General features: G+C 40.7%; 1 protein-coding gene across 1 annotated transcript in view; it reads left to right on the forward strand.

Moving 5' to 3' along the window:
* The window catches only part of IBTK (inhibitor of Bruton tyrosine kinase), a 1,862,448-nt gene that overhangs the window by 715,977 nt on the left and 1,129,235 nt on the right, over window positions 1–17,236 (forward strand). Inside the window, exon 12 of the mRNA XM_044074098.1 lies at window positions 8,404–8,997. Coding sequence (XP_043930033.1) covers window positions 8,404–8,997 — 594 coding nt within the window. The remainder of the gene's footprint in view (window positions 1–8,403; window positions 8,998–17,236) is intronic.

Raw genomic sequence — 17,236 nt, forward strand, 5'->3', positions numbered from 1 at the left:
TGGGGACTCTTTCTTGCCTCAGCCGATGTCAGAAAAAGTTAACAATTGTTTAATCTGTGGGAAAGAAATACCTCATAAAGATCTCTATTTTTACTGTCTGCTTTGTTTAGGCCCAGCACACGACGTAGCAGCCTGTTCGCCTGTGCTCTTTCAACCGACGAACGCTTAGGCCGGTCGGAGTTTGCAGAACAGTTTTTCGGTTCTGATTTTGCATACATTATGCCGCCGGATCCTCCGACTACCCAATCTACCAAAAACGCAAAGATAAAGACCGACACTCGCGGTCCGCGGTTTCGCCAAAACCACGGTAAAGCAAACCACGAGTGTCTCGGTTTCGGCCGAAACCGAGAAAACTGATCAAAGTACAGCTGAACCTATTCTTACAACTGAGGCCCCTGCTACAACTCTTGAATCGACCTCAGAAATTTTACCCACTACGGTGGTTGACTTATCAGACACCATCCCCTTGGATGTCTCTACCCCAGCACGTGGTGCTGCTAGGCCTCCAGCAGCCATGTCCATTAAGGCCTTCGCCAGGGCTAAAGCAGCCAAGACTACTAAAACAGTGCCTGTTAAACCCCCACATCCAGGCCCTCTTCTAGTTCTCAAATGCTTTCTTTGGCAGAAGATTTAATTTCTTTAATTAGAGGATCTCAATCTCACTCAGACAGGGCCTCTCAGCCCCCAGAGAAGAGACCTAGGGCAGAGCCCCTGAGCCAGTGTCTTCTGGTGATTCTGCTGATGAATCAGACATAACTGACCAGCCAGAGGCTCCCTTCTCCAATTTTGAAGATTCTGATGCTGAAGAATCCATTCCAGCTGCTTCCCACCAGAAGAATTCTCCTTTGGGGAAACCTTGCATGCCATGCGAGAACAGTTCCAATGGCAGCAACAGGATTTTTCAGACTCCAGAAAAGACTTAGGACCTTTCTGCACCTCCCACAGCACAGGCCCTTAGCTATACCTCCTGTTCTCTCTGTGGTGGATGATGCTTTCAATGATGTTTGCTCCGCTCCAGATTCTTTACCCCAGCCCCTGCCAAACCAGACAGATTTTACAGGGTGCCAGATACTCATCACCACCTTTACAAGGCCCCACTTGCAGACCCAGAAACTATATCCCAGGGTCCCAAGGCAGTAGCGCGACCACAGCTAAAACCCTATTCCTTCTGAAAGGGAAGCAAGGTCATTAGACAGATGGGGTAAAAAGGTCTACACTTCAGCTACTCTCTCAGCTAGAGCTTTAAACTGTCAGTTTCACATGATACAATACCAAGAGTTTATGCTTGATCAGTTAACTAAAAACTAACCACTGATGAATCTCTTGATAAGAAATATGTATTAGAGATGGTAAATAACATACAACAGGTTAGCAACCATTCCTTAAAATGTGGCTATGATGCACTGGAGGCTTCATTTAGATCAGCCATGACAGGCACAGTGATAAGAAGGCATGCATGGCTAAAGGAACAAGCTTTACCGGATCATGTTAAAGCTAAGTTGCTAGATGCTCCTATGGACAAGACAAGTTTGTTTGGTACACCTGCCCAGCAGGTTATGAAGAAAATGGAAGAAAAGGCAAAATCTGTTCAAACTGTTAAAGATTTCTTGCAGGTTCAACCCCAAGGTTTAGCAGGAACTGGCCTGCCAAAATTGGTCCTTTCCTGACTCCACAAAATTTCAAAGGGGCAGGAATAGACGCTCCAGAGGCAGAAACCAATCCAGAGGAGGTGCCTACAGAGGACGACAGTGGCAAGGTAACAACAGAGGCACAGACACAGCCACTGCCACTACATCAGCACAACCACAGTGACTTAATCCTAAACCGCCTACCAGGGAACAAATAGCAGCTCCTCTAGGCGGAAAGTTAACCTTATTTTCAAAGAACTGGCACTACATAACAAAAGACAAGTGGATTTTACAAACCATAGATCAAGGTTACCGGTTTCACTTCCACACTTTACCAGTCAAAAGAGGAATGCCAAATCTACCTCCAAATCAAAAACAGAGGCTCTACGCCAGATAATGGAGTTAGCAAACATGAGAGCTGTGGAAAGAGTGCCAACAGCAGAACAAGGAAAGGGGTTCTATTCCAGACTATTCCTAGTTCCAAGAAAGGAAAAAGTTGGAGACCAATTCTCGACCTGTCCACCTTAAATACATACATCATTGTCCCAAAATTCAAAATGCTGACCCTACAGCAACTTCTTCCCATGCTGGGCAAGGAGTCTTGGCTGGTAACTCTAGATCTCAAGGAGGCATACCTGCACGCCCCCATTCGACCAATCTGCAGAAGATACCTCAGATTTCTTGCAGGATCAGAGCACTACCAATTCTCAGCATTGCCCTTTGCCTTATCTACTGCGCCCAGAGTATTCACAAAATGCCTGGCATCAGTAATCGCCCATTGCAGACTACAGGGAATTCAAATTTACCCATACCTGGACGACTGCCTGCTACAAGGGGACAACAAAAGCAAGCTGACAACAGATTTACAAAGGGTCATTTACTTGCTACAAGGACTGGGATACACAGTCAATTTACAAAAGTCAAGGCTGATACCATCCCAAACAAGGACATTCTTGGGCTGAATTGGACACAGTACAACAAATGGCATTCCTGACTACAGAAAGACAAAAAGAACTTCCTCTTTACTTCTTGGCACTAACAAAACTGAACAAGTTAACAGCAAGAAAAGTTCTGTAGGCCTTGGGCTTCATGGCATCATGCATAATCTTGGTCCCATTTGCCAGACTACATATGAGGAAACTACAGTGGTACCTAAAGAATTTATGGTCCCAACACAGACACAGTCTAGAAACAGAAATCCCACTAATTCCATGCTTAAAACAGGAGTTCCTATGGTGGGCTCAGGCATGCCAGTCAAACCCAGGCCTACCCTTTCGCAGATGTCAACCAAGCCAGACCATCACAACAGACGCTTCAGACCTAGGATGGGGCCCACATGCTGGACAAATGCGTGCAAGGATTGTGGACACAGGATCAACTTCACCTGCACATCAATCTAAAAGAAATGCTGGCAGTAAAACTGGCAATCCAAAAGTTCAAACCATTTCTCAAAGAGGGCCAGTTGATGATAAGGACAGACAACACCACAGTCATGTGGTACATCAACAAACAGGGAGGCACTCATTCATACCCCCTATGCAGAATGACCTTGGAGCTGTGGACCCTGGCACTCAGCTACAACATTCAGTTACAGGCAATATTTGTACCGGGGAAAGACAATACTCTAGCAGACATATTAAGCAGAACCACTTCGGATGCCCACGAATGGAAGCTGCACCCGCACATCTTCAAGACCATCTCAAAGAAATGGGGAATGCCACAGATAGACCTATTCGCATCACCTCTCAAGCACCAGCTCAAAAAATTCTGCACAAGGACATTCCACCCACTAGCATGGAAAGTGGACTCACTCTCCTTCAACTGGAAAGGCCTAACAGCATATGCATTCCCACCTCTTCCTTTGATACACAAGGTACTACTAAAAATCAAGGAAGAACGCCCAAGGATAATCCTGATAGCTCCAAACTGGCCAAGACAACACTGGTACCCACTACTGAAGAGCATGTCTCGAACAATATGTGGCCAATACCCTGATGCCTTTGATGTTAACTCAGAACAACTACAGCATCATACATCCAAACCTAAAACGCTGCAACTGACTGCATGGAACATCACATAGCAGCAGCTAATCCAGAACTTTCCCAAAGAGTTAAAGACATTATTCTTGAAGCACGCAGACCTTCAACAAGAAGGAACTATGCTGGAAAATGGAAAAGGTTTGTCATTTGGAGTACGGAAAGAGGAGAAGATGTGTCAAACATAGATATGCCTAACATTCTGGAGTATCTGGCGAACTTCTTCATTCAGGCCTGTCCTACTCCTCCATCAAGATACATGCATCAGCTATTTCAGCAGAATACAGCTTTGATCCACCTGTTTTTCGCACCCTTTGCTCAGGCAGTTCCTCAGAGGAATCAAGAATGTAAAACCTCCAAGGAAACCACCATTACCAGCTTGGGATTTAAACTTTGTGCTAGAAAAGTTGACACTATCACCCTTTGAACCAGCAGCAACAGCAGACCTACAACACCTGTCATGGAAAACTGCTTTCCTACTGGCAATTACTTCAGCAAGGAGGGTTTCAGAACTACAGGCCTTAATGGCAGTGCAACCCTTCCTAATCTTCCACCAAGATAGAGTGTCCATGAGGACTAATCCTACATTTATGCCCAAGGTGGTATCCAGAGTGTCTTTAAACCAGGCAATCCACCTACCTACCTTCTTTCCCAACCCACAAAACAGAGGGAAAGAATACTGCATACCTTGGATGTACATAGACAGCTACGCTACTACTTGGACAGAACAAAAAATAGCAGAAAGACTGACCAACCTTTTGTAGCGTATGCAACAGGAAGGGAAGGAAAAGCTATTTCCAAACAGACAATCTCCAAATGGATAGGAAATTGCATACGATACTGTTACTCCTTCCATGGAAAACCAATTCCACAGAACATAAGACCTCATTCTACAAGGGCAACAGCCACTACCACAGCCTTCTTACGAGGAGTGGCAACCAAAGACATTATTGAGGCGGCTACTTGGACCTCCGTGCATACATTTGCCAAGCATTATAATTTGCCTCTATATTCCAGATCCCGAGCAGGGTTTGCCACTGCTGTACTGCAAGGGATCCTAAACACACCATAATCTACTTTTATCCTCCTCCCTAGTTGGCTATGGTATTCTACCCATTGTTATGACTGCAGATGCATCCATGAAGGACATAGTACAGTTTTGTACCTACCATAAATGTAGATGTCCGAACTGGATAGCATCTGCAGTCAGGATGACCCTCCTCCTTCCCCTCTGTGGTACTCCTAGGGTGTTTACCCTCCTAATAGCTAGCTGTTGGGGAGTCTTTTATGGTGTATTTGTTTGTATATATGTACATACATGCTTATTGTTGTGTTTACCTCTATCTATTTGGAAACATTGGCATCTATCCAAATTTTAGCCTGCAAGAGGGCTACTGGCATCTGGGGCAAGAAACACTGAGGAAAATGGCGTCGGCTGATGCTTTTATACCCGAAGACCAACAGAGATGACGTCGGGTGGTGTGCGACATCAGCCGAAGCCGGACCCGGACTTTGGAATCCGGCCGACTGCAGGGCTGCCTGATGACAGGGCAACCCACTTGTTATGACTGCAGATGCTATCCAGTTCGGACATCTACATTTATGGTAGGTACAAAACTGTACTTTACCCTCCCTCCTGTCCCCTCTTATTTTTTCTTTTGTGTGGTTCCCTTCTTCACCCTTCTTCTGAGGTGTATTTGCAAAGGGTATGGGATCTTGCTCATTTAGGAACACCTGACATCTGGGGCAAGAAAAACTGGAGAACATGGCGTCGGCTGTCAGCTTTGTACTCCTGGCGCTCTGACGTCAGGGACCATGGCTGAGCAGCCGACGCCGGACCCAGACTTTGGGATTCTGGCCGACCGAGGACTGCCTGCCGGCAGGGGAGAACCCTACAGTCATAACTGCAACAGTGAAGACACTCGAACATGTACATTTATGGTAAGTGTACACAACTGTACTTTCTTCCATGCACTGCAAATTGAGGAGTTCTCCAACCTAACCAGATATTTCACAAAAAGTATAGTTTAATAGAACCAAAAATGATCAGGTAGCGCTTTCATCTCCAAAGAATCGCTGACAGCAGGAGACCTCATCAGACTGAATGTGCTGATAATATCCAACTATAGTCACAGTAGTTAACCACTAAGCCATCACAGCAGACATTTACATACCATGGGCTAAACTTACATGATTAGGTCAAACAACTAAATTTCTTCCATTTTTTTTTTCAAATAGCACATCTTCTTTCAGCTTTTCTCGGTTAGGGGTCGCCACAGCGGATCATCTGTCCGCTCATGATTGGCAGTGGAGTTTTACGGTGTCGAGTTGCCAGCCCAGCGCCCAACCTTCCACAGAAGGCACACACATGCACACACTCACATCTAGGGCCAATTTAGAGTGTCTAATCCACCTACTGCATGTCTTTGGGATGAGGGAGGAAACCGGAGCACCCGGAGGAAACCCACGCAACCACAGGGAGTACATGCAGACTCCACACAGAAGGCACCCCAGCTGAGAATCGAACCGGAGAACCTCTTGCTGTGAGGCAGCAATTCTAACCGGTGCACCACCATGGCCGCCCACTTGTCAAATAGTACATAAAGTCAAATAATGAAACTTGCATGCATCAAGCTTTTTCTTTCTGGTTGTGTACAGTTGTGATGTTCCAGAGGTAGACCTCTAAATGCAACGAGCAGCTGAGGAATTCTGCTCCATTGTACCACTCAAAGATGCATTTGCCACCGATGTTGTCTGCTTCATATGGACAAGTCTTTTTTGTTTGCATTCTGCACAGTGTGTTCCAAAAAGTAAAGGAGGAGGAGCCAAAGGTGCTCATAAATAGCACCCATTTGGTCCAGACAGCATTGATTCTTTCCCCTCAAGCAGATATCCAGGGTAAAAACATTGTGTGCTGCCTTTGCAGCTGGACCCTCCTTCTCAGGACAAGAGGGCCCTAATACACCCCAACCTGAAGATGCTGCAGCTCACTGCCTGGATAATCTAACCCTTCTGCCTTTCAGACACCAATTCAGTGTGGGTGTACAGACCATGCTTATGGAGACTAGGATGCCAATAGATATTACCCCATATAGGAGAGATTTTTCTTTTTGGTACGTCAAAAAGGATTAAATTCTAGCACTGCCACTGTGCTGTTGAACCTGCAGTGCTTAAGTGAGCTGTTCATTTCTCTATAAAAGCACAACCACCCATTTTCTCCTGCATATCACTGGAATTCTCCCCATCACATGCCTGCAGCCTCACTTTCTCAAGAGTTTTACATTTGAGACCACCAAAAAAGCTCATTGCTCCCCATTTCTATTGCAACAGGAATCTAAAAAAAGAAAGAAAAAAAACAGTACAGGTGTGTAAGCAGTATATGCTCATGTAGATAACTGTTGGCAGCACTGGTTCCCTCTAAATCTTGTTTGCTATCCTAAGTTGGGGTGGAGTTCCCAATCCATGTGCAACTTGCCATTTCCCTTTTTACCATCTCAGGGCCTCAGAATTGCTTATGCCTGGATAGACTTAGAGAGCCTGAATTCTTGAAGCTCCTTGTTCAGATACTGTCTGCTTATGTTACTGCTTGGATAAGATCCTTAGGGCCTTGCTTGGAATCTGGAAGAATAGATACCCTGTTGTCTTCCTCAAAATGAAAGTTCTAAAATGCCATGGACTGAAGCTTCTTTATATAGAAAATGTTAGGACCTTCCTAAGGGGTAGACTCAGAAGAAAGGCTGCAGATCACTGGAAGCTGGGACGTACTTTGGGCCTTCAAGTGGCTGAATTCGCATTGGTAAAGGGCTACTGCAGCAAAGATATCTACTGTCATGGTAAGTTTTCACACAACTGCATGGTCAGTGAGGAGACCTTCTGCAGTGACTGATTATCTTTCTGCTATTTCCCTTTGTCTAGATGACCTGTCCATGTAGTCTCCGGGTAGGTTTTCTCTTGCTTCAGGAAAAGATGTATGCTAATATATTGCATTTTTTTGTGTGTCTGTGCATCTTTCAGGTTTTGCTCCGTGAGTGCTTAATAGAAATCAAACTGGGGAGTGTGGTAGCAGAGTGTAGTCTCATACTAGTTTACGGCATCATGACTTTTACCGCCAAGAAACACACTTGCCTCAAGCAGGACATCTGAAGAGATTTAAAAACTATACCTAACTCTGGATATTTTTATCAACAAAGGCCTTTTCACACATCATGTAATATGGAGAGTATGTTTATGTGCCTGCCTTTCCATTAGACAAAAACTGGAATTTTGTCAGTTGCCAATGCATCTCATCACTTACTGACCATATTTAGCAGTCGTCGTTCCCCAGTGTTTGAGAGATAGGCGACCATTCTGAATGTCGTGTAGACTTTTTTGTATTGGTAGCACTGGTCGCGCTTTCATTTCGCATTTTGGCTCTGTGTGAAAGCTTTTGATGTAATTTGTGCAGAATATTGAATTTTACAACCGCTTCTGTGCCTAACCCTAGAACAGAATTGAATGTATTCTGGCTTTCTTAATATAATGTCCATCTCCTGGAAAGCATTTGTAAAGTTGCTAAAAACTGGATAAGTATGAGATTTGTGTTGATATGGGGATCACATCATGCTTTAGTTTCTAAACTGCATTTGTTTTGAGGTAATAATTTTCACATTAATTTGTATAGAAGGCTTGTCACCTTCACCATCCATTGTTTGGAAGGCACTCTGATAATAAATGAATCTTTTTTGTTTTTTTTTTTTTAGCCTTTATGAAATTCCAAGTGTGTCTGCCTCTTGCTTTACTGAAGACTTTGGGAAGTTGCTCGCTGATGCAAGTGAAATGGACAACATCCACAATGTGACATTTCAGGTCATCAACAGAACCTTTCCTGTACACAAATACATTCTGGCTATGAGATCAGACTACTTCAGAAAACTTTTCTTTCCAGATGGTGATAAATCAGAGTTCCTTGAGATTTGCCACAAAGAAGATGCTGTGGGCTGTGATCTTTATGTATTACAAAATATTAATCCTGATCATTTTGCATGTCTCCTGCAGTACATATACACAGATACTTGTGATTTTTTGATTCAGGGTTATAAACCGAGAGTCTCGTATAAAGAACACAAAGATCCCTTGATATGTAATCTGCAGGATTTTGGATTTCTGGATGATTTAAAGGGATCATCAGCATATAAGGTATACAGAAATAACCAAGTAATTGGCATGAGTGGTAAAAAACAGAAGACCAAGAACAAAGATACCAAAAAGGACAAAGGTATATCTGAAGAGAGTAACCCATTAAAAATGTTGCAGGTTCTTGCTAAGAAATTTGGGCTCAGTGGTCTGTCTGGAAGGTATGTTTCTGTGTCTTCTGATTTGCAGTTTAAAGCAACGAATTCTTGATTGCTGCAGTAATTTAAACTTCATACTGTAATTTAATGATTTATTTTCTCATCAACAAACCATTCGTACTGAATTACATTTGGCCTCAAAATGTTGATGAGGTTTGTTAGAAACTTATCTTAGAAACATTTTTGTGTTGAATTGCATATTCACAAGCACTGCATGCCTGTACCTTAGGGTTGGGCTATTGAAATCAGACACTGCTCATATGGCTACAAGCATTTAAAAATAATAGCTGCAAAATGTGTAAAACAGGCTTCCCTACACATCATCAAGCTTAAAGTGGACAGGAGTTCAGCTGGTTGATATCGGTTTATCAAAGCTGCAGCTAGCAGTTGGCTGTTTTCAATAGTAAATCATTTAAGTGTGAACTAGTAGTGATTTTTTTTTTGGAGATTTTAACTTTTTCATCTCTGTCTATTAGTGGAGTTGGGTTGTATAAATTCAGGGTGTATGGGGGTCTTGCTCTCCAAATGGGGTACATTAGGAATTTGCCCCCAAATGCTTTTTTTTGTCCGGATGGGGTAAAACAATTTTTTTCACAGGTGTAACTAGAGGAGAGCGCCTGGAATATGAACACAGAGATACTGCTGCTGTTCCTTGTAAGCTGTGCCTGCTTATGCACATCTTATGGCATTTTTTAGTGCGTCAGATGGGTGATCATGCACAGCTGCGAGAGAGAGAGAGGGAAACCTGCTATAATTATCAGATAGCAAGCCGTGTTAGATAAGTAAAAAGTTAGCCATTGTTGTAAAAGCAGTTGAAGTAGGCTTCATTGAAGAGGTACTCTTGGGGGTATATTTGAAGTGATTTAGAGTTCGGTGACTTGCTATTTCATTCAGTAGATGATTCCAAGTGGCTGGATTTAGTAGTTTTGAAGTGGGCCGGCCAACGATGGGTTGTCAGGGAGGGAGTAATTAGAGGTGGGCAGTAACTTAAACTGTAATACTTTGACAAGTACTTAACAGAAAAGTATCTTGTTAGGAACTGACACCTGTTTACAATTTCTGAGTATTATGTGCTGAGTGCAAGAGCCAGTAGAGTGAGTCTGTATCAAGTTTGGGAAGCAAAATATTTCTTGTGATGTCAGTATAGGTAGTACGAGAAAGCAAGTGGTTGTCATGTGGCATAGATTTAACTGAGATAAAACTGTATTGCAGTTCTGTCTGTACGCAAAGAAGATGCTAAAAGATGGGTCAGAAGTGACTCTAATGCATTTTTGCTCAGTGGTATTGGGAATTACATGTCTTTCTGTCCCCTTCAAGATGAAGGGAAGAGAGTGGATGCCCTAGTGTGTTTCATGAGTTTGTGTTTCATGTGGAGCTCTCCACTTGTGGATAATATTTATTTGTATGTGTGTACATTTTTATTAATGAATACATTGTTTATGTTACTTGCAGGTTACAGTAAGTAGTGTGTTTCACCAATATATAAATTGTTTCCTTGATACAGATGAACACTGTTTAGGGATTAATACTTTATTTGTAGACCAAAATTATTAAAAGTACAGGTGAATGGCATATGGCTATCTAATTGCACACTTCTTATTTTCTGGTTGAATTAATTTGTAAATAGGTTGATTCTAACACCTCTGTTGTTTCAGTAGCCCATGAGTTCCATAGGTGCCACTTGGAGAAACAACTCTTGTGCTTTGAAACATTAGTAGTCTTGGGTAACTGTTTCTGAGATTAGATTTGCAGTCAGTGGAACACTTTCTAGTTCTGGTTTTCAGAAAAAAAATCTTTGTATGACGTTTGTACAAGACTCGTGTTTTCCCTCTGCTGATTCAGTATTCATAACGTTTCTTTGTAGACGTGAACCCTTTGGCATGGAATCTTTGAGAAGTATCTTTGCAATTCTTTATCATGTTTGTTGCATTTCATTTAAATGTGCCAAGTACTGAATATACAGTATCTGAATACACTGTGTGGGGTTACATTAAAGACTGCGTTAATATATTTTTGTCTTTCTACTTTGTATATTTCATTGTTCTGTTGACATCTGGTTCCCTTCCTTCACATAAGCTTTACATGCACTTCGTTGCTTGTTCTACTTTTTCTTCTAGGTGTTAGTTTACCCAGTAAGAAGTTTTGCTAAATGATTTGAGGTTTGTGTCGCATTTATTTGAATAATCTTACTGTATCTGACCTGATAGGACTGAGAAGCCTTCCTGCAGCATTGTGAAGTCTTCCTTTGATGCTGTCCTGCAGGTAGCTTTTGTGTTTGTACATGGAACTAATGATATTTTTTATAATCAAAAAAGAAGTATACCCATGAGCCTCCACTACAGGAGTTTTAAAGTAGTACACAGTGAAGTTAGTTGCTTGGCTTGATCTTTCTTGCAGTTTTACTGAATGCTTTGTCTTCTGTGACCTTTTAACCCTTTGGTTTGGATGTTGTTTGGGAATTTTTGCAGGCACCCTAATATTTGTGGACATAAGATTTGGTTTTAAGCTGTTTTTCTAAAGTATAGCCTGAGAATCCACTTTGCTGTACTGATGAGATATGTAAAAGGCTAAACATGGCATGTCTAAAGATAGTGGGGTTAACTTTATTGGCCTGAAGGTACCATAAGGACTGTAAAAAGTCATGGGCATTCAAAAGCCATGTAGCTGAACGTAGCCAGTCTCCTTTTTTTGCATTGCAGTCAGTTGGCAAATGAATCCAGGTACTTGGTTTAGCCAGAGAGTTTCACAATTTTCTGTCAGTGGAGAGAGTGCTATCTGTTAAGTCATTGACATGAGCACTATAAAGTTGTCTTAAGATAATTCATTGCGGCTTGGTTCTGAATATGACATTAATTTGATCCCCCTTTATACCATGATGTTTAAGCCATGACATTTTACAACTGACATAAATTTTTCTGAAAAGACTGTAGAAGGTTTTTACTTCTGGTCTGTTGACAGCTTAATTATTTATGCAGTATTCCTTATTCTAAGAAGTACTATACTCCCACATATGATTGAAGATGGATCATACTTTGATAGTAAAATGATCTTCTGTGTCTGTGTCTTAAAAGGGTTTGCAATACTGCCTCTATCAGCTCTTTATAAAACGTCTTCGAAATTGTTCTTGGAAAACCAAATATAAGGTGCACATTTGACTGCCTTTCTGTTCTTATGGATTTCAATGCATCCCAGTTCTAGTTTTAAACTCTGCATACACATGTGTTCTGCATATGATGCTTAGGCCATGGCATATTTGCAGTGATTGAAGTGCTGCCCTTTCTTACAAAAATATATGCACATAATTTTACTTGTAAAGTTTGCACATGTTGATTTCTGTATCTGAACATAATGCAAAAATAAAAAAATACCACACTATAAAAATAATCCATGTGATATAACAGAAGTAAACAGGATATATTACTTTGCAGCTAAATTAATAACTGATGAAGTTTGACCACAAGAACACAGGGAAGTGAGGGGGAAAAGAAGGGGAGAAATCGAATACCATCATGGAAGTATCAAATAGAGAAAACTACAAAGCAATTAAGACAAGAAGTGTCACTGTTAGAAGAGCATAGAACAGGGAACAGATCAAAAAAATACTTGGAAAGATAGTCATGATAAAAGCAATGCGCAGTATTAGAACAGATCATAGGATCATAGGTTGCTAGGCTATTGGCCCTGAGGCCCTTATAAGTGTAGCCAAGAGTTTAGCCCATGTTTAGGCAAATCAGTAACTGATGCACCTGTCCAACAGGGACACGGGTGGAATCCCAAGTGTATATTTTCTGTTTCCCATCCAGTTATCCAGGTTGCGCTTAAAAAGGGTTAAAGTGGTACTCTGCTTGACGTGCAGAAGGAGTCTATTCCATAGAAGGGGGAGTCTCTGGGACACAAATCTGTCCCGACAACAAGTCCTGTTGATGTCACAGTCCAGGTTGAGGCTACACATGCAAGTTACTTGAGTGGAGCTTGACTTGCAGATATGCAGCAGTCCCATCAAGGTGGGGGTCTGTGATTGCCTTGTATGCCAGACAAAGGTCACCTCTGAAGAGTCTGTGTGAAACCGAGTAGAGGGATAAGGCTTTTAGCCCACCTGTGTATGGTAGATGTTTGAGGCCCTGGATTCTCCTGGTGTGGAACCTCTGTGGTCTGTCCAGCTGCTGCATGTGCTTTGCGAGGTACATGCCGAAAGGGGTGTTGTACTCAATCATGGGCCTTATAAGGAAAGAATACAGGGATATTATGACCTTCTTGTCCCTGGATGAGATACCCTTACTTATGAGGTGGGCAATGTAGAATGCTTTCTGTATAACGGAAGAAACATGGTGGCCAGAAGTCAGGTTGCTATCAACCTGGGTGCCCAAATCCCTCACAACTGTTTGAGTGATTAGGATGTTATTAATGTGATAATTTGTAGGGAAGTCACTCTCCCCAAAGGGAATGAGGATGCATTTTTTGTTATTCAGCTTGAGGCCATGTTTCTGGCACCAGTCATTTGTCTGAGTGAGACCCTCTTGGAGGATGTCCACATCATTAGGGGAATTGATGACAGCACCCAGCAAGCTCATCAGGATCTATCATGCACTATTGCAGATAAACTAAAAATCTCAACACAGGCGGAAAAACTTAGAAGATACATAGATAAATATAAAGGAAAAGTACAAAATAAGCAATTTATTGATGACCCAAAAAGGTTTTATAGAGAATTGGGAACAAGGTAAAAGGAATTGAAAGACCACCAAAAAAGAAGAAATAGATACATTTTGGAGAAGTATCTGTGAAGACCCTGTGAAACACAACAAAGCTGCTAAATAGATAAAAGAAGTGAAAAAAACAATAAGACGTTTAAAGGTACAGGTTATGAACTGGGATGAAGTAACAGCCAGAGAGATTGAAACAAAGTTATGAAAAGCCTCTAATTGGAAAAACCCAGGCCCAGATGATGCAGTACCTAACTTCTGATTAAACGTATTAACATCTTTACAAGAAGATTTACTCATGAGTAAGAACTATTTATAGGAGCACCCCGAACAGACGCCAACTTGGCTAACATCAGGAAAAACAATGCTCCTACTTAAGAGTGAACCTGTAAGTTAACCTAAAAATTGTAGACCAATAACTTGACTTCTGCCGAAGTATAAACTCTACACTGGAATTGATGCCGACAGAGTTTATAGTCATTTAGACTAAAACTCAATTATGGCAGTAGAACAAAAGGGCAATAAAAGAAAGTCAAATGGAATCAAGGATGATTTGTTATTAAAGTCATAGTGGAGAACTGTAAAAAGGGGAAGAATCTAAGTATGGCATGGATTGACTACAAAAAAGCATTTGATAGTATCCCACATTCATGGATAAAATGGTGCTTAAAAATGTATAAGATACACCCTACACTGATCGACTACATTACAGTGACCATGAAACGGTGAAAGACCACTTTGCAATTAAGCCATGATAAGGGGCAAGTAATTATTCCAGGGATAAAAATTCAAGGGGGATATTCCAAGGTGAATCTGTCACCACTGTTATTCTGCCTTGCGCTTAACATATTAACCTGTCTACTTAACAGATTAGGCCATGGCTATAATTTGGCTCCTGGAAAATAGCATAGTGTAAAGAATTCTCATCTTCTCTTTGTCAATGATATGAAACTGTATAGCTGATCAGATGAGGAACTGAAAGCCTAACTGCAAGTTGTCAAAACTTTCTCAGATGATATAAGAATGCCGATATAAGAATGTCATTTGGTCTTGATAAATGTGCAAAAGCAACCTTTAAAGCAGGAAAACTGCAGCACTAAGAAAACATCAGTTTGGGACAAGAATGTGATATAAAAGAACTCAAGCAAGGGGGAGTGTATGAATATTTGGGAATTGATAAAGGATCAATAGTAAAACATGAACAAATGTGAATAAAACTTAGTAAGGAATACTTTAGAAGACTTGGATATCAATGCTCTTTTCAGGAATAATTTAAGATCAAAATCCAAGCTGTAAACCGATTTGCTCTTCCTGTCCTAACTTACAGTTTTGGAATGATTGATTGGCCCCAAAACATGTTGGATAGATAGGAAATCAAGAAGGATGCTTCATGCTCACCAAATGATTTATGAAAATCACTGTATACCAAGATTATATATTCCCCATTCTGAAGGAAGGATGGGCCTCCTTGAAATTGATTACATGTATATATCTGCAATCATGGGACTCCACACATCTGTAGGGAAAGCTTTGAAACATGAGGAGAATAAATCGAAGATGACTTCCATGCTTAGGCTAGTGGAAGCATATCTACATCTAGCAGGAATGGAAGTCAAACCTCAAGTAGATAAAAAGTCAGGCAGCAACTGAATGTGCCAAAAAGCAAAAGAAAGAATATAAGGTGAAGGACCAGATGAGAAGACAAGAAATGTGGAAAATGCATAAATGTAGTTGCAGGTGAAGAAAACTTCTGGAATAACCTCATGTTGAGCAGGAACAAACACAGGAATGGTTAACGAGATGCGAAGTCAAACCAAGAGATGAAAGGTTAATATTGTCGGCCCAAGATAATTGGCTTACATACACGTTCGTTTACAAAGTCCATTGAACATGTGGGAGAAACGGACAAATGTAGATTTTGTACAGAATTGGAAACAGTTGCACACTTAGTTACTGGTTGCGACTTACTAATGGTAGAAGGACTATATACTGAAAGGCATAATAATGTGGCAAAACTGTTGCACTGGTAATTGTGCAAACATTATGATATTGAAGTGGCTGAAAAACACTTGAAACATGAGCCACAAAGCATCATAGAAAATGATGAAGTCTACATCAGAAGGAATCATCCGTTAACAAAAGTTCAAAAGATAGATGCTAGAAAACCAGATATAGTGGTCCATGAAAAGAAGACAAAAGTAGCATTGATAATTGAAATTGTCACACTCTGTGACTACAGTGTCTTGCATACAAAGAGAAACAAAAGTCATAAAATGTCAGGATTTGCAAGCAGAAATGAGAGCAATGTGGAAGAAAGATACCCAGATAGTTCCAGTAGTAGTAGGAGCAACAGGTCTTATAAAAAATAATCTACAATCTTATTTAGATACGTTACTAATGCATGTAACCTCGTAAGAATTGCAGGAGTCGTCATTACTGGGCACATTATGGGTGCTGCAAAGAGCACTTCTGGCTGACATCAAAGACTGAAACAATACTAATTTCATGAACTTTAATCATAATTTGACTTAAGAATGGGTTCCATTCTCATCATGGTATTAGAAACCCAAAAAATTTGAGGAAATTAAAAAAAAGGGTAAAAATAAACTCAATGTGAAACTTTACATTTAGTATATGTGCATAAAATGCTGTATATCAGTCGCCTTTGAGACATCGTTACAAAACCTTAGTGGAATGACAACAGAATGAGACAGAATTTTGCTACAAAAGGCAAGTGAAATTACTGTTCCTTCCTTTGGCATTTCGGTGCTGAATTACACAATTATTTCTGTTTATGTATTTGCATTTGCTAACAGGGCTACTCCGATGGAGACTAGGGCCATTTTCAGTAGAATCTTGTGGAGAAACTCTCCACTGATAAAGTATAATTTTCAAGGTCCAAACATAAATACATTTTCAGTAAATTAAGGAGAGTGAAGTACATTCATGAGTCTAACATGAGAAAAATAACAAATAATATAACCAAACATAATTGCATTTGGTACCAACATGTATTTTCTATTTAAATGAAGTATACTAAAATATTTAAATTTGCGTTGATTGCTTAGGAGCAGTGTAGGAAGTTATATCCTGACATAAATTTAGGTTCATAATATTAGTGAGTTTGAGATATTATTAAAGACATGAGGTGGATGTCTTTGTGCGCAAGAGGTATTGGAATTGGGAGATTAGAAGTGCTAAAAGAGTAAACTAAAAGAAAAGGCGATTTAAGACTGAAAAGAGAAGCCAGTTAATGCAGAAAGCAAGAAGAGACATTATAAGTTGTGAACATTATCAAATTTTCACAGTTAACATACAGAGTTTTGCTTTTATCAAGTTTATATTCAGAAAAAAATGTTTCATTGTATGGTGAAATATAAAGCATTTTATTTCTGATTTAGTGACAGTTCATTAAAGCTGTCTAGTACTGACAGATGCTCAGTACTGAATTCTGAGAAGTTGTACATGCACCTGTAATGGAAATATGCCAGTTTATCTTTTAATTGCTTTCTTTTCTTTTGTGTATTTTTGCTTCCATG

Source organism: Protopterus annectens, chromosome 1.part1, assembly GCF_019279795.1.
Source record: "Protopterus annectens isolate FY-2018-M chromosome 1.part1, PAN1.0, whole genome shotgun sequence".
NCBI classification, from domain to species: domain Eukaryota; kingdom Metazoa; phylum Chordata; order Ceratodontiformes; family Protopteridae; genus Protopterus; species Protopterus annectens.